Raw genomic sequence first — 19,455 nt, forward strand, 5'->3', positions numbered from 1 at the left:
TTTGTGTGTGAGATATATATATTATGTACAACCTACATAAAAGCAAGTGTTCGCTATGTGCACATGTAAGATCAGGGATATTGCCTCTGCGTATTGAAACAGGTAAGATCAGGGAAATTGCTTCTGTGTATTGAAACAGGTAAGATCAGAGATATTGCCTCTGCGTATTGAAACAGGTAAGATCAGGGAAATTGCCTCTGTGTATTGAAACAGGTAAGATCAGAGATATTGCCTCTGAGTATTGAAACAGGTAAGATCAGGGATATTGTCTCTGCGTATTGAAACAGGTAAGATCAGTGAAATTGTCTCTGTGTATTGAAACAGGTAAGATCAGGGATATTGTCTCTGCGTATTGAAACAGGTAAGATCAGTGATATTGTCTCTGCATATTGAAACAGGTAATATAAGGGATATTGTCTCTGTGTATTGAAACAGGTCGGTTTGTGGTTAAATGGAAGCGGAAACACTATGTAACTATTGTGACGTCGAAGAGAGAACTCAATTCATTTTATCCTCTATTGTCCTTTCTACCACGATATACGCTTTCAGAAATTCCACCAGATCTACCCTGGCATTATGTGGCTGAGCGATGAAGAGAAACTGAAATAGTTTTTTGTCTGTTGTGTATTTCTGTTTGCAGATTTTGTTTTATAAAGCTTGGAATAAAAAAAAAAGGGTGACAGAATGAAATTCAAAGTGCACATATGTATATAGATTGTGTATATCACTCACAATAGAAGGGCTTGTAAGTAAGCATTTCACAGTAAGGTGAAACACCTGTTGAATTTGGTGCATGTGACAAATAAAATTAGATTTGATTTAAATCTTCTCTTTGTGCCAGACCGGGTTTAAATGCCATTTGCTTTATTTCTTTTGTAATTAATTTGTATTATTTTTTACAGCTCTAGGGTTGTTATTATTATTGCTTGAATAACCTTATTTACTATTATTAATTTTTCATTCTTTATGCAGTGCACACTGCACAGAACACTGGAAGAATTATCACTGAATAATCACTGTGAATCATTGTAATGTTTGTTTATGCGTCAGTAAATCCAGTAAGGGATGGGTTGCCAACTGGCGATTTGACAAGGAAATACAATATAAATGATTAATTTGATAGTTCCCAAACCACTTGCACATCATATACACATATAATAAATAACAATTTAGTACAGAACATACAGTATATAAAAGCTGCTATACATACAGTAGATGTAAAGCAGATTGGTAGGCTACATCCATTTTCTGACTTTAAAATTAATAATATAAAGCCATTGACTCTGGAAGCAAACAATAATGTAATTGTAAACAAACAAACAGATCATTTTGATCTCATGGATGGTCAGTTCTTGCATCCATAGCTCTGTCTATCAATTTGACAGTGGTTACATTCCTCCAGTCCCATCTCTTAGCTGTTTACCAAAACAAGTGGTGGGGTGGCCGCCTTGTTTTTTTGAATCGCCACTTGACCCTTAAATAACAATCTTCTTGAATGAGTGTCTTGAAATAAGTGCTCTCAATCAAGAGTTTCTAATTGTGAATGATGTTGACCACAGAACATTATCCTATTACAGTATGTTCAATATACTAGTCTACAAATATACTGTGTACATAATAGTTGATGTGTCTTCATTTCAGTGTTCTGCCTAATGTTCAACATTTTAATAATGCTACCTGACAGAAGGCTTTATGCGGAGTGTCATTCTGCATTCAAATACTCGTCAGCCTCTCCAGAAAGAGGCGACAGTACGATCGATGGTTGTGATACGTTGCACTTCAGTATCTTGGCGCATCATGTGTCAGAGCTTTGTGTCAGAGCACTGTGGTTACCTGGGTGACTTCCGAGCTCATGTCATCATTAGGCTGGTAGCGTGAGTCCAAAGACAACATCTCCATACCTAGTCATACCTGTTGATTGGACCTCTCCACCCTGTTGGCGCTGGAGTGCTGATCGCGCTGGTGCTGCTGGTGGGGGCGGGTACGAGAAGAATTCTGCAGCTCCAACACAGAGGGACTCAAGGGGATGCAGAACTCGCGGAAGCAGCGTTTGAAGTTCTCGTCCAGGAAGGCGTAGAGGACGGGATTCAGGCAGCTGTTTGTGTAGCCCAGAGCGATGCAGAAGTGCCAGGTGACGGACTGCAACAGGGAGTTGGGGATATTGATTAGGGCTTTGATGATGACGTAGATGTGGATGGGCGTCCAGCAGATGATGAAGACGGCCACCACCACCAGGACCATGCGGGTGATGCGCCGCAGGTTGCGGTCCTTCTCCTTGGAGCCGGACAACATGCGCACGCTCTTCAGGCGCAAGATCATTAGCCCGTAGCATACGGTAATGATGAGGACCGGGATGATGAAGGCAAAGATGAAGACGCAGATTTTCAGGAGATTCTCCCAGTACCAGGATGGGTGTGGGAAGATCAAAGTGCAGTCGATGAATCCTGAACATGTGGAGATTGAGTACAAGACACAGTTGAAGGAACGTAGTACATGAGGAAACCAATAGCTTCACGGCAGTCTTTTTCACATTTAAACAGTTTTTCACAATTCCTGACATTTAATCCTAGTACAAATTCCCTGTGTTTAGGTCAGTTAGGATCACCACTTTATTTTAAGAATGTGAAATTTCAGAATAATAGTAGAGAGAATTATTTATTTCAGCTTTTATTTATTTCATCACATTCCCAGTGGGTCAGAAGTTTACATACACTCAATTAGTATTTGGTAGCATGGCCTTTAAAATGTGTAACTTGGGTCAAACGTTTCAGGTAGTCTTCCACTAGCTTCCCACAATAAGTGGGGTAAATTTTGGCCCATACCTCGTGCTACAGCTGGTGTAACTAAGTCAGGTTTGTAGGCCTCCTTGCTCGCACAAGCTTTTCAAGTTCTGCCCACACATTTTCTATTCGATTGAGGTCAGGGCTTTGTGATGGCCACTCCAATACCTTGACCTTGTTGTCCTCAAGCCATTTTGCCACAACTTTGGAAGCATGCTTGGGGTCATTGTCTATTTGGAAGACCCATTTGCGACCAAGCTTTAACTTCCTGACTTATGTCTTGAGATGTTGCTTCAATATATCCACATAATTCTCCTTCCTCACAATGCCATCTATTTTGTGAAGTGCACCAGTCCTTCCTGAAGCAAAGCAGCACCACAACATGATGCTGCCACCCCCGTGCTTCACGGTTGGGATGGTGTTCTTCAGCTTGCAAGCCCCCCCTTTTTCCTCCAAACATATGGCCAAACAGTTATCTTTTTGTTTCATCAGAACAGAGAACATTTCTCCAAAAAGTACAATCTTTATCCCCATGTGCAGTTGCAAACCGTAGTCTAGCTTTTTTATGGCGGTTTTGGAGCAGTGGCTTCTTCCTTGCTGAGCGTCCTTTCAGGTTATGTCGATATAGGACTCGTTTCACTGTGGATATAGATACTTTTGTACCTGTTTCCTCCAGCATCTTCACAAGGTCCTTTGCTGTTCTGGGATTGATTTGCACTTTTCGCACCAAAGTACGTTCATCTCTAGGAGACAGAACGCGTCGCCTTCCTGAGCGGTATGACGGCTGCGTGGTCCCATGGTGTTAATACTTGCGTACTATTGTTTGTACAGATAAACGTGGTACCTTCAGGCGTTGGGAAATTGTTCCCAAGGATGAACTAGACTTGTGAAGGTCCAGAATTTTTTTTCTGAGGTCTTGGCTGATTTATTTAGATTTCCCCATGATGTCAAGCAAAGAGGCACTGAGTTTGAAGGTAAGCCTTGAAATACATCCACAGGTACACCTCCAATTGACTCAAATGATTTCAATTAGCCTATCAGAAGCTTCTAAAGCCATAACATTATTTTCTGGAATTTTCCAAACTGTTTAAAGGCACAGTCAACTTAGTGTATGTAAACTTCTGACACACTGGAATTGTGATGCAGTGAATAATCTGTCTGTAAACAATTTTTGGAAAAATTACTTGTGTCATGCACAAAGTAGATGTCTTAACCGACTTGCCAAAACTATAGTTTGTTAACAAGAAATTTGTGGAATGGTTGAAAAACAAGTTTTAATTACTCCAACCTAAGTGTATGTAAACTTCCGCCTTCAACTGTAGATAAAGCTACATAGGCCCCGAAGCATTGCTCATAATGTTAGCCATAATAGTCAGCTATTTGTTAAACAACCTTGTGCTGCCTGCTTCTATTCCCCAAGCTGACATCAGATAGAGTTCCTTCAAGAGACTGCAAATAACACCCATTCTCCTCTAACCAATAAAAAGAGCTAAGATGGTTTTTACAGGCATTTTGAAAACCTAATTCAGGAGAAGCATCACTAATTTTTCTGACAAGTTTCCATCCCACTATTATACTGAAATGATGCATGGACTTTAAGACTATTATACATGGTGGAAGCTGCTAGTCTATGGTTATATTAGCCATCTTTAAAGTCTACATGGTGGAAGCTGCTGGTCTATGGTTATATTAGCCATCTATAAAGTCTACATGGTGGAAGCTGCTAGTCTATGGTTATATTAGTCATCTATAAAGTCTACATGGTGGAAGCTGCTAGTCTATGGTTATATTAGTCATCTATAAAGTCTACATGGTGGAAGTTGCTAGTCTATGGTTATATTAGTCATCTATAAAGTTTACATGGTGGAAGCTGCTAGTATATGGTTATATTAGCCATCTATAAAGACTACATGGTGGAAGCTGCTAGTCTATGGTTATATTAGTCATCTATAAAGTCTACATGGTGGAAGCTGCTAGTCTATGGTTATATTAGTCATCTATAAAGTCTACATGGTGGAAGCTGCTAGTCTATGGTTATATTAGTCATCTATAAAGACTACATGGTGGAAGTTGCTAGTCTATGGTTATATTAGTCATCTATAAAGTCTACATGGTGGAAGCTGCTAGTCTATGGTTATATTGGTCATCTATAAAGTCTACATGGTGGAAGTTGCTAGTCTATGGTTATATTGGTCATCTATAAAGTCTACATGGTGGAAGTTGCTAGTCTATGGTTATATTAGTCATCTATAAAGTCTACATGGTGGAAGTTGCTAGTCTATGGTTATATTAGTCATCTATAAAGACTACATGGTGGAAGCTGCTAGTCTATGGTTATATTAGTCATCTATAAAGACTACATGGTGGAAGCTGCTAGTCTATGGTTATATTGGTCATCTATAAAGTCTACATGGTGGAAGTTGCTAGTCTATGGTTATATTAGTCATCTATAAAGTCTACATGGTGGAAGCTGCTAGTCTATGGTTATATTAGTCATCTATAAAGACTACATGGTGGAAGCTGCTAGTCTATGGTTATATTAGTCATCTATAAAGACTACATGGTGGAAGCTGCTGGTCTATGGTTATATTAGTCATCTATAAAGACTACATGGTGGAAGTTGCTAGTCTATGGTTATATTAGTCATCTATAAAGTCTACATGGTGGAAGCTGCTAGTCTATGGTTATATTAGTAATCTTTAAAGATGCACTATGTAGAACTCGCTCTGCATTCTCATGGCTGCTAATTTCAGTTTATGTGACAAAACAAGCAAGTATAGTGTAGGGCCTCCATACTCAACTGGCCAGAACCGGAACCAGAACGGGGTCAATACGGACCCCAGGTTCCAAAGAAACATTTTTGTATTTATTTATTTATTTTTTACATGTTTCGGACCCCTGGTATCATATAAACACACATAACTCACATTTCTATGTGAAGTTGGTTGGGTCACCCCAAAAGTTACATATTGCAGCTTTAAAGCATTATATTGATGAATAGAGTTGGAAACCTACATTATGGCCAATTAGGGATGAACACTTACAAAACATGACTTAATATAGCCTCTGATTTGCAGTTTTAAATCCAGCATTATGTAAAAGTTAATGTCACACGTAAACCTAAATAAAGGAACTGAAAGTGTTCTCATTATATGATCATTTTAAAAAAGCTTCATAGCTAACATGGCACTTTCTCTCTATGACTTAGACCCAGACCATGTGTAGAACAGCAAAGTGATAATTTGCCGAATTCCATTCACTTCACAGAAATAAAATGAAGTGTAAAACATAATTGTTACTCTCTCGCTACTGTGGTGTACTCACTGACATTATAGATAGGCTGCCTACAATAGAGGATCAAAGAAAAACAGCATGGGGAAACGTACTGTCATACTTGCCATTATCAGTTACAGTAGTTAAGGCGGTGAACATGACAGGCAGACCGATGGCAGAGGACAGGATCCAGTTGCACACGTTGACAATCTTTGCGTTACGGGGCGTGCGGAAGTCTAAGGCCTTGACGGGGTGGCACACTGCAATGTAACGGTCAATACTCATGGTGGTCAATGTGAAGATACTGGTGAACATGTTGTAGTAGTCGATGGATATCACTATCTTGCACAGAATGTCTCCAAACGGCCAAGTCCCCATCAGGAAGTTGACACTCTGGAAGGGCAGTGTACTGGTGGCTAGTGCATCAGCCAAGGCCAGGTTGAAGATGTAGATATTTGTGGCGGTTTTCATTTTAGTGTATCTGGAAAGATAACATACAGAAAGAAAAATGGAGAGACCAAATTAGGGGATGCTTATCAGAAGACAAATAATCTGGACAGCAGCTTGTCTATCTCAAAACCATAAGCTCAGCAATGTCTTCTGTTCATCTTGCCGTTCATGGCAACATCTTATCGCTGTGTCTCAGTTTCTCAGACAAATCATACCACCAAGAACAGGTTTACAAAATATTGGATTCATAAGGAATTTATATTACAAACAAACACACAAACACACAGACAGATGGTGTATTGACATAGAGGAACATACACAACTGTTAATTAATTCTAATCCAATTTCTCTTTCTTACAGCGTCACCTACTGGGTAGCTCTCGGAAACCCTTCTAAATTATCTGTGGGTTTTCAGAGGTTTGCGTCGCACACGGTTGACTGCGTGTCAACTACAATTCTTCGGACAGTGTGTTTTAACGTTTAGAAATGTCAAAAATCATTGCTTGCGAAACGGTTTTCGAAACATGCTGATATACCTTTTATATTTCATACAGTGCATTCGGAAAGTACCCCTTCCCTTTTCCACATTTTGTTACGTGACAGCCTTAAAAATAGATCAAATACGCTTTTCCCTCGTCAATCTACACACAATACCCTATAATGACAAAGCGAAAACAGTTTTTTTGAAACTTTAGCAAATATAACCAAATTTATCAAATAAAATAATCAATACCTTATTTACATAAATATTCAGACCCTTTGCCATGAGACTCGAAATTGAGCTCAGGTGCATCGTGTTTCCATTGATCATCCTTGAGATGGTTCTACAACTTGATTGGAGTACCTTCATGGTAGTGTGGCCAGACGGAAGCCACTCCTCAGTAAAAGGCACACGACAGCCCGCTTGGAGTGCGCCAAAACGCACCTAAAGCCTCTTGAGAAACAAGATTCTTTGTCTGATGAAACCAAGATTGAACTATTTGGCCTGAATGCCAAGAGTCACGTCTGGAGGAAACCTGCACAATCCCTACAGTGAAGCATGGTGGTGGTAGCATCATGCTGTGGGGATGTTTTTCAGCGGCAGGACGTGGGAGACTAGTCAGGATCTAGTCAGCGAAAGATGAACGGAGCAAAGTAAAGAGAGATCCTTGATGAAAACCTGCTCCAGAGCGCTCAGGACCTCAGACTGGGGAGAAGGTCACCTTCCAACAGGACAACAACCCTAAGCACACAGCCAAGACAACTCAAGAGTGGCTTTGGGACAAGTCTCTGAATGTCCATGAGTGGCCCAGCAAGAGCCCCGACTTGAACCAGATCAAACATCTTGGAGAGACCTGAAAATAGCTGTGCAGCAATACTCCCCATCCAACTTGACAGAGCTTGAGAGGATCTGCAGAGAAGAATGGGAGAAACTCCCCAAATACAGGTGTTCCAAGCTTGTAGAGTCATACCCAAGAAGACGTGAGGCTGTAATCGCTGCCAAAGGTGCTTCAACAAAGTACTGAGTAAAGTATCAGCAAGAAATACTCGTTCAAATAAAAAATATACACTTACTGTAGCAGTTTTTCACAGATCCACAAGCAGTGTGTGCCTCCAGTTGACAAACTACACTTCCTCTCCAGTTAAGTTTACACACAGGTGTTGAGAATTCTCTACGCTAGATAGCTAATTAGCACAGGTGGCTGCCTATGTCTTGCACCTGTCTTCCGTAAACAAGTGATGTAACGTGGAGATATGGCCGTGTAGGAACACTAACCCAATTAAGGTGTGTAGTAATTTAAAAAAATATATATTATTATTATTTTGCGCTGATATGAATGATACGTTCCTTATGTTTCCAAAACCGTACCGCAAGCGATACCTTTTAACAGTCAGAACGATCCTAAAAAAACTCCCCCGGCCAGAAGATACTATCGTCAATAGGCGCTAAAGTTAAAGTACGTTATTGTTAAACAAACAGACAGTCATTGTAATGGAAATGGTATTTTTACTTGAACAAATATTTGACCAGCCTAAATCCTCTCATGACAGGCACTGACAATAGTTCATCAAAATGATTGGCTCCAAATACATAAAGACAGTGTTGGGTGGATCATGAACGTCATTTCCACCCATTAGATACTACATTGATCTCTTACGTATCATATCAGAGCACTTATGATGCAGTTGGTCTTATTATACCAATTATGCAGGGATACCATAGGTAGTGTCGTCCATTGTGTTTATTCAACGGAGCAGACTAGATCTTTTATCCGTATTAATAATTTCAATCAAAAACATAGTGTTCACTTGGAGCTTATTGTGCGCCGTTACACAAAGAACGTATTGTTGCATAATGAAGTAGTGTTCGCTTTTGTTGTTTCTTAATTTTCATTATTTCTCATTATGAGGCATCATTTGTAGGTTTCATTTTGTTACTTTCTAGGTTCAGCATATTCCTGAACACAAATAAAACTAAAAGGAAACCATTTTCACTTGTATAACTATTCTGCAATCATTTCTTTGTAGTAGTACAGAGAGTAAAGGTGTGTTTACATTGTGGAGATGCAGAATGACTACAAGGAACCGTCGCTTATATGTGAATTAGAGTTTCAGAGCAGTCTGACCCTGTGCCGGATGCCTTTCTAATCCAAATTGCCCGGGCAATCTTGTGGACCGACCTGCCAACATTTTACGTTTGCGTGTGCTGCGGATTACCATTAATGACATATTATATAAAAGTTATAAATTGAGTTTTGGATGCGTGGGGGGGGGACTCAAGTGTGACGGAGCTTGAACTGTCGTTCCTGCGTCTCCGCAATTAATGGATAGTAATAACGTATTCCTGTTGAACTTCCCATAATGCCCAAAAAGAAAGAGTGGCATATCTTAAACAGATAGAATAGCTTGTGTATTTGGCTAATATAAACAATATTATATAACGCTTGAGAATAGCAAATACAATCCCATTATGCTCATCCACATCATTCTGATTGGTTTTTCATGAGAAAATGTTTCATTAATTTCCAATGCCACATTAGCAGTCTGGGATTGTCTCATTTCTTCTCGTTTCCAAAACTCTTTATTATCTTCTAATGTCAATGAGATTTTCAGAACAGATAACAGCAAATCATCTTTTTTATTTTGGAAAAATCTCCCTGATCACACTGTTTAGATAGATTACTAAAATGTACCATGGCCCTGATTAATAAGGGGGATATCTAGTCAGTTGTACAACTGAATACCTTCCAACTGAAATGTGTCTTCTACATCCACGAATTTGATAAAGGGCTTCATTGACAAAACCCCGAAGTATCCCTTTAAGATACAAGGCATTTTCTGGATAAATACAATCTCAAATTGGCCGCAGGTAGCCTAATGGTTAGAGAGGCTAGACAGCATTTTGAAATTCTGGGTCTGATGGGAAGAATCTGCCAGGAAGGGAATCCTGGATGCCATTGCCTGCTGTTGTGCCCTTGAGCAAGGCACTTACCCCCCCCCCCCCCCCCCCCCCAACAACTGCTCAACAGGCGCCAGGGTGACAGACGCCTGCTCCAACCTCTCTGACCTCTATATGTCTGTGTGTCATTTGGAGGGGTTGGGATAAAGAGGAAGTACAATTTCAGTTGAACCTCGTGTACAATTGACAAGTAAAAGTGAACTTGATCTCAAATGAAGGACTACTCCAAAATAAAAAACAGCAGCACAGTAACCCAAACAATGAAAAGACGAAGAATTCAATCAAAGGCACATTGTAAACAAATGCACTGCATTTTACTTTTAAATGTAATTTATTCTTGAGCCAACATCCGCAGCGTTTACTCTGAATGCAATCTCTGAGAACATCAGGGAAGTTGCCTTGTCGATAGTGCATTGCACTTGGAATGAATCCTGGCAGAAGATTGAGGTGACTGGGGAATGCATGCCAAAATAAATGTAACTATTTTATTTTAAAAGATAATTCATTTTTTGTCTACTATGTTTGCGCATGGAGTTGTGCATTATACGTAAGCCATGGATGTACACAAGGAACCGGATGTCTTGAGCTTTAAGCATAACATTGTCCGTGTCTGATTGATGGGTCTGATGTCATCAGTGTAAAAGCCCAGGAAGGAGCCAAGGGCAGGGTGTTTTGTATTGCACATTCTGGAACACAACATGTCTGTCTACAACAACACCATAAAACACAGCAGGGGAGAATTGTTGATAAGGTGAAGTTTGAGTCTCTCAGACAAAAAATTATGATTGCCTACCAGTTCCAGGGAGAGAAAGTGAAAATGTGGCTCCCAATGTACTCTCTTTGTAAGGAAGACTAATACTGGACAGAAGGGATATCTGGATCTGGACAGAAGGGATATCTGGATCTGGGCAGAAGGGATATCTGGATCTGGACAGAAGGGATATCTGGATCTGGACAGAAGGGATATCTGGATCTGGGCAGAAGGGTTATCTGGATCTGGGCAGAAGGGATATCTGGATCTGGACAGAAGGGATATCTGGATCTGGGCAGAAGGGATATCTGGATCTGGGCAGAAGGGATATCTGGATCTGGACAGAAGGGATATCTGGATCTGGGCAGAAGGGATACCTGGATATGGACAGAAGGGTTATCTGGATCTGGACAGAAGGGAAATCTGAATCTGGACAGAAGGGATTTCTGGATCTGGACAGAAGGGTTATCTGGATCTGGACAGAAAGGATATCTGGATCTGGGCAGAAGGGATTTCTGGATCTGGATAGAAGGGATATCTGGATCTGGACAGAAGGGATATCTGTATCTGGGCAGAAGGGATATCTGGATCTGGATAGAAGGGATTTCTGGATCTGGACAGAAGGGATATCTAGATCTGGGCAGAAGGGATATCTGGATCTGGGCAGAAGGGATATCTGGATCTGGGCAGAAGGGATATCTGGATCTGGACAGAAGGGATATCTGGATCTGGGCAGAAGGGATATCTGGATCTGGACAGAAGGGATATCTGGATCTGGGCAGAAGGGATATCTGGATCTGGACAGAAGGGATATCTGGATCTGGGCAGAAGGGATTTCTGGATCTGGGCAAAAGGGATGTCTGGATCTGGGCAGAAGGGATATCTGGATCTGGGCAGAAGGGATATCTGGATCTGGGCAGAAGGGATATCTGGATCTGGGCAGAAGGGATATCTGGATCTGGACAGAAGGGATATCTGGATCTGGACAGAAGGGATATCTGGATCTGGACCTAGTGCTGTTGCGGTGACTGTATTACCGCCACACCGGCGGTAACGAGTCATGACGGCAGTCAAATTCCATGTGACCGTTTAGTCACGGTAATTAGGCTTCTCCAAGCTCTGATGCTGCTGATGGTCATTAGTACCTATCAAACTTGCTAACTGACTGGCACTCTATAATCACTCTGACATCAACGCAAATGTGTTCGAAACTCTAATCAAACACTTCACGAGAGCCCATGAGCACGTTGGGCAACATTTCTTTGCAATTGCACGAGAAAACAAAGTGATAGCCTCTGTTAAAAAGAGGAGGATCCCATCAGCTTTCTATAGGCTAGACCTACTATATTTATTTATAAACTTTCCTAATATTAATCACATTGCTTCTGTTTAAAACAGGAGTATAGCCTACCTGACTGGCATGAAAATAAACCACAGGAATAGCGTCCTCCATTTGCTATTTAAGTGCATAGATGACATGTATTTTTTCGCTGCTTCCCCTGTTTTGAGACAGGTGCATGATAATGGTCTATTCTAAATCAAAACTAATATCACACCTATATTATTTAGTGTATGTGAAGACAAGATTAAAACAAGAATAGTCTGATGGGTGAAAATATTAGCCTATCACTTGTGAAATATATATTGTCACTTGTGAATGATGCCCAGCATAAGAAACTGCCTTTTTTGTGACTTTTTCTAATCATAGTTGCACACCTCATGTAGCCTAGCCCATAGGCCTATATGTTTTAATAATGTTTACATAACTAATAAAGTACCAAAATTAAGCACATTAATGCGCTTCACAAAGGGTTTAGAGCCTAACTGGCATACAAGCAGCACAGGTTTCAAATTTGGGGAAGTTCATTTTCACCATAACAATGCACCTTTATAATAAAAGCATTACATGCATTTGCGGTCACTTTTGATAATGGTGTTTTCCGCTAATGGAACATTCGTGCTTATAGCCTACTGCCATGTGTGCATTGCTGCGCTTATAATGTGAAGAAATAGAATATGAATATGTGGACAACTACAAATGTGGACAACGACATAGGATATGTATATGAATATGTGGACAACTACATAGGATATGTATATGAATATGTGGACTGCGACGACCCTCCCACTCTGTCTGCCGTATTCTCTCTTTGTTGTTTCCTTATTAGGATGCTGGTGGGCGGAGTTGGGAGGGTCGTCAGCTACATGGGAAACACCTGGGCCCGGTGTCTCCCAGGATAAATACACCACTTCCCCATTCATTGAGGAGACTCTCTCCATGCAGACACCTTTATAGATTTTGTTGTGTTTCTTGGTGGTTTTTTGGTTGTTTGCTTTAGCATCTTTCAACACCCTGCATTATCACATTCATGCATGCAAAACACTCACTTACACTACTGATTCCTGATTACACACAACATTGTATATTATACTTAGTTACTTATTTAATAAATATATATATTTTGTTACTCCTTATCTCCACGTTGTCTCCCTTTTGTTACGGGCTTTGAGCCGGTTCATGACAGGACAACTACATAGGATATGTATTTGAATATGTGGACAACTACATAGGATATGTATATGAATATGTGGACAACTACATAGGATATGTATATGTGGACAACTACATAGGATATGTATATGTGGACAACTACATAGGATATGAATATGTGGACAACTACATAGGATATGTATATGAATATGTGGACAACTACATAGGATATGTATAGGAATATGTGGACAACTACATAGGATATGTATATGAATATGTGGACAACTACATAGGATATGTATATGAATATGTGGACAACTACATAGGATATGAATATGTGGACAACTACATAGGATATGTATATGAATATGTGGACAACTACATAGGATATGTATATGAATATGTGGACAACTACATAGGATATGTATATGAATATGTGGACAACTACATAGGATATGTATAGGAATATGTGGACAACTACATAGGATATGTATAGGAATATGTGGACAACTACATAGGATATGAATATGAATATGTGGACAACTACATAGGATATGTATATGAATATGTGGACAACTACATAGGATATGTATATGAATATGTGGACAACTACATAGGATATGTATATGAATATGTGGACAACTACATAGGATATGTATAGGAATATGTGGACAACTACATAGGATATGTATAGGAATATGTGGACAACTACATAGGATATGTATAGGAATATGTGGACAACTACATAGGATATGTATAGGAATATGTGGACAACTACATAGGATATGTATATGAATATGTGGACAACTACATAGGATATGTATATGAATATGTGGACAACTACATAGGATATGTATAGGAATATGTGGACAACTACATAGGATATGTATATGAATATGTGGACAACTACATAGGATATGTATATGAATATGTGGACAACTACATAGGATATGAATATGTGGACAACTACATAGGATATGTATAGGAATATGTGGACAACTACATAGGATATGTATATGAATATGTGGACAACTACATAGGATATGAATATGTGGACAACTACATAGGATATGTATATTAATATGTGGACAACTACATAGGATATGAATATGTGGACAACTACATAGGATATGTATATTAATATGTGGACAACTACATAGGATATGTATATGAATATGTGGACAACTACATAGGATATGAATATGTGGACAACTACATAGGATATGTATATTAATATGTGGACAACTACATAGGATATGTATATGAATATGTGGACAACTACATAGGATATGTATATGAATATGTGGACAACTACATAGGATATGAATATGAATATGTGGACAACTACATAGGATATGTATATGAATATGTGGACAACTACATAGGATATGAATATGAATATGTGGACAACTACATAGGATATGTATATGAATATGTGGACAACTACATAGGATATGAATATGTGGAACACTACATAGCATATGTATATGAATATGTGGACAACTCCATAGGATATGAATATGTGGACAACTACAAATACCTAGGTGTCTGGTTACACTGTAAACTCTCCTTCCAGACTCACATTAAGCATCTCCAATCCAAAATTAAATCTAGAAACAGCTTCCTATTTCGCAACAAAGCCTCCTTCATTCATGCTGCCAAACATACCCTAATTAAAACTGACTAGCCTACCAATCCTTGACTCCAGCGATGTCATTTACAAAATATCCTCCAACACTCTACTCAGCAAACTGGAAGTAGTCTATCACAGTGCCATCTGTTTTGTCACCAAAGCCCCATATACTACCCACCACTGCACCTGTATGCTCTCGTTGGCTGGCCCTCGCTTCATATTCGTCACCAAACCCACTGACTCCAGGTAATCTATAAGTCTTTGCTAGGTAAAGCCCCGCCTTATCTCAGCTCACTGGTCACCATAGCAACACCCACCCGTAGCATGCGCTCCAGCAGGTATATTTCACTTGTCACCCACAAAGCCAACACTTACTTTGGCCACCTTTCCTTCCAGTTCTCTGCTGCCAATGACTGGAACGAATTGCAAAAATATCTAAAGCTAGAGTCTTATATCTCCCGCTCTAACTTTAAGCATCAGCTGTCAGAGCAGCTTACCGATCACTGTACCTGTACACAGCCAATCTGTAAATAGCACACCGAACTACCTCATCCACATATTGTTACTTACCCTCTGGCTCTTTTGCACCCCAGTATCTCTACTAGCACATCATCATCTGCACATCTATCACTCCAGTGTTAATGCTAAATTGTAATTATTTCGCCTCCATGGCCTATTTATTGCCTTACCTCCCTACTCTTCTACATTTGCACACACTGTACATAGATGTTTCTATTGTGTTATTGTACGTTTGTTTATGTGTAACTCTGTTGTGTTGTTGTTTTTGTCGTACTGCTTTGCTTTATCTTGGCCAGGTTGCAGTTGTAAATGAGAACTTAAATAAATAAAAGAAAAAGAAATAGCCTAATAGTTTATCAACATTTTAAGCTAAATGTTCTGATCTGTTGCGTCAGCCACATTGCGTCAACAAGTTTGATGCAAGTGGTTGTATTAATTTGGGATCTATTGCATCCCACAACTGTCTCAGACTATGTTTGGAATATTTATTTCTCACACAGAATAGGTAAACGTTTGTACATTCGTGGCCAAAAGTTTTTAGAAAGACACAAATATGAATTTTCACAAAGTCTGCTGCCTCAGTTTGTATGATGGAAATTTGAATATACTCCAGGATGTTATGAAGAGTGATCAGATGAATTGCAATTAATTGCAAAGTCCCTCTTTGCCATGCAAATGAACTGAATCCCCCAAAAACATGTCCACTGCATTTCAGCTCTGCCACAAAAGGACCAGCTGACATCATGTCAGTGATTCTCTCGTTAAGACAGGTGTGAGTGTTGACAAGGACAAGGCTGGAGATCCCTCTGTTATGCTGATTGAGTTTGAATAACAGACTGGAAGCTTCAAAAGGAGGGTGGTGCTTGGAATCATTGTTCTTCCTCTGTCAACCATGGTTACCTGCAAGGAAACACGTGCTGTCATCATTGCTTTGCACAAAAAAAGGGCTTCACGGGCAAGGATATTGCTACCAGTAAGATTGCACCTAAATCAACCATTTATCAGATCATCAAGAACTTTAAGAAGAGCGGTTCAATTGTTGAGAAGAAGGCTTCAGGGTGCCCATGAAAGTCCAGCAAGCGCCAGGACTGTCTCCTAAAGTTTATTCAGCTGCGGGATCAGGGCACCGCCAGTACAGAGCTTGCTCAGGGATGGCAGCAGGCAGGTGTGAGTGCATCTGCACACACAGTGAGACGAAGACTTTTGGAGGATGGCCTGGTGTCAAGAAGGGCAGCAAAGAAGCCACTTCTCTCCAGGAAAAACATCAGAGACAGACTGATATTCTGCAAAAGGTACAGGAATTGGAATGCTGAGGACTGGGGTAAAGTCATTTTCTCTGATGAATCCCCTTTCTGATTGTTTGGGGCATCCGGACAAAAGGTTGTCAGGAGAATACAAGGTGAGCGCTACTATCAGTTCTGTGTCATGCCAACAGTAAAGCATCCTGAGACCATTCATGTGTGGGGTTGCTTCTCAGCCAAGGGAGTGGGCTTACTCACAATTTTGCCTAAGAACACAGCCACGAATAAAGAATGGTACCAACACATCCTCCAAGAGCAACTTCCCCCTTAACCATCAAGGAACAGTTTGGTGACGAACAATGCCTTTTCCAGCATGATGGAGCACCTTGCCATAAGGCAAAAGTGATAACTAAGTGGCTCTGGGAACAAAACATCGATATTTGGGTCCATGGCCAGGAAACTCCCCAGACCTTAATCCCATTGAGAACTTGTGGTCAATCCTCAAGAGGCGGGTGGACAAACAAAAACTCACAAATTCTGACAAACTCCAAGCATTGATTATGCAAGAATGGGCTGCCATCAGTCAAAATGTGGCCCAGAAGTTAATTGACAGCATGCCAGGGCGGATTGCGGAGGTCTTGAAAAACAAGGGTCAACAATGCAAATATTGACTCTTTGCATGAACTTCATGTAATTGTCAATAAAAGCCTTCGACACTTATGAAATGCTTATAATTATACTTCAGTATTCCATAGTAACATCTGACAAAAATATCTTAAGACACTGAAGTAGCAAACTTTGTGGAAATTAATATTTGTGTCCTCAACTTTTGGCCATGACTGTACTTGTACTATGGAGGATAGTAGATTGACATAGGCTAGTGCTTCTGCTGTTTGTTAGGCCACCGCATCTTGTTGGTTGATGAAAAGTAAATGTGGACAGGTCTTCCAATAACTTCAATATGCATCTCGGGATCGGATAAGGGCGCGCGCAGTTGCGTCCCAGATGTGTCTGTCTTCACTTGTAATTCATAAAAAATCTTACAATGTGATTTTCTGGATTTTTTTTCTCATTTTGTCTGTCATAGTTGAAGTGTACCTATGATGAAAAAATCTTTAAAATCTCATCTTTTTAAGTGGGAGAACTTGCACAATTGGTGGCTGACTAAATACTTTTTTGCCCCACTGTATTTATTCGTTAACCGTTCAACACAGGACAGCTGCATGTGCGCAATCTCTCAAATCGTTTGGAGAAAATATTTATATTTTATTCAGCTATGTTCAATTGTATTCTTCATACTATAAAATAATGCCAAGTAATTCTAAGGAAATCTTGCTGTTAAATGAACTCGTGTAGCCCCCAGCCATTTGGCATAGACCTAACTTAAGGGCAACTCAGAGTATGCTATTCTGTTCTTCTGAAATAGACTACATTTTATTCATATCATGCTTCTTTAGACGTGTCTAAAATAAATAACGGATTTATTGTGAAGGTGTAGGCTATATTACATGGATTTATTATACTTTTTACAGTGTGGAAGCCAGGTAGCCAGCCAACAGTGTGGAAGCCATGAGATGCTAAATGTGTTTATGTTGATTAACAGTCAATTACCGTGAGACCGACAGTTATTTGTTGGACAATCACCAGCTGACAAAATTTTGTGAGCCCCACAGCCCTATCTGGACCTATGTATGAATCTTCCAGAGTGTACAAAAAGCCATGCCAACATGCTCTGCGGTTTTCATTATTCTCATATGTGACCTTGGATTTCATTATTCTCATATGTGACCTTGGGTGCTAACAGAAGGGAAGTTCAGAAGTATGATCAGTAATCAGTAATGGGCGACAGTGACAGCTATGGTTGGAGTTCACTTATTCATATTAAATGCTCTACTACGCTCATCCTGTCTCTCACACAAGAAATTTCACAGGAAAAGAGAAAATGATTGATGGTTATAACACAGCAGACTGGAAATCGTCCCTGTGCACAATCCTGTTAAATGAGCTTTTAGTGCCTTTTTTCAATAAGATATTTGTTCCTGGTTTTAGATGACAAGCCAATTACAAGTAGAGCGAATGTGCATCAAAAGCCTTTTTTTCTCTTAAGTTGGATGAATTTAACTGGTCCTTCCTCATTAAGGAAATTGTCCCCATAATCAGGGATTCCCAGATGAATCATCTCCCAATATTCTTTAGTCTGGCTCCATATTCTTTGAGGTGGAGAGTTATTCTTATGTATCAAAGGATTGATGAACCCTCTGATGCAGCATGGAGAGAGGATAGCAGTTGCACACCATCAAAAACAGATTCTTTCCACCTCTGGAAATGACTCTCTCTGCTGTGATTTGAGGTTAGTGATTATTGGTGAGTCAGGCCCTTAGAATTCAATAGCCATCAAACCTCTCTAACATCTGCTGGGGGACAAATTCATTTGATGCCAACACAACAACCTGTTCCCACAGACTTTGGCCGTAGTGTATTGGAGGAGAAGTCTCCTGCCCAACAGCTTTCATTTTTGTCGTTTAGCAGACACTCTTATCCAGAGCAACCAGGGTTAAGTGCCTTGCTCAAGGGCACAACATATTTTACATAGTCGACTCTGAGATTCAAACCAGCAACCTTTTAGTTACTGGCCCAATGCTCTTAACCGCTGGGCTACCTGCTGCCCAGCATAAAAGTGTGTAGCAGGGAGCAATGGCACAGGACTCCTCCTGCAACAGCGCTGTCTGCCTCTAGTCAGTGGAAACCAGTTCGCTATGAAAGAGGGAGCACAGCCATCACAGCATCGATTAAGATAGACAGCAGCTTAACACTAAAACACTTCAGTTGTCTCATAGTAACTGCCTCTGCAATTACTGAGTGTGATGGTCCGCTCAAC

The 19,455-nt window shown here is 40.1% G+C and overlaps 1 protein-coding gene across 2 annotated transcripts in view; it reads right to left on the minus strand.

Annotated features, from left to right (window-relative positions):
- Positions 1 to 320: 320 nt before the first annotated feature.
- Positions 321 to 19,455, minus strand: part of LOC110502978 (mu-type opioid receptor) — a 29,893-nt gene continuing 10,758 nt past the window's right edge. Inside the window, exons 2-3 of one of the 2 annotated variants that reach the window (XM_021581332.2) lie at positions 6,167 to 6,534; positions 321 to 2,444 (exon numbers count right to left, since the gene is read on the minus strand). In XM_021581332.2, coding sequence (XP_021437007.1) covers positions 1,906 to 2,444; positions 6,167 to 6,534 — 907 coding nt within the window. In that variant the 3' untranslated portion in view covers positions 321 to 1,905. Of the gene's footprint in view, positions 2,476 to 6,166; positions 6,535 to 19,455 lie in introns of those variants that run through there. The other variant, XM_036960801.1, reaches the window with a different exon arrangement.

This window comes from Oncorhynchus mykiss, chromosome 23 (assembly GCF_013265735.2).
Source record: "Oncorhynchus mykiss isolate Arlee chromosome 23, USDA_OmykA_1.1, whole genome shotgun sequence".
Lineage (NCBI taxonomy): Eukaryota > Metazoa > Chordata > Actinopteri > Salmoniformes > Salmonidae > Oncorhynchus > Oncorhynchus mykiss.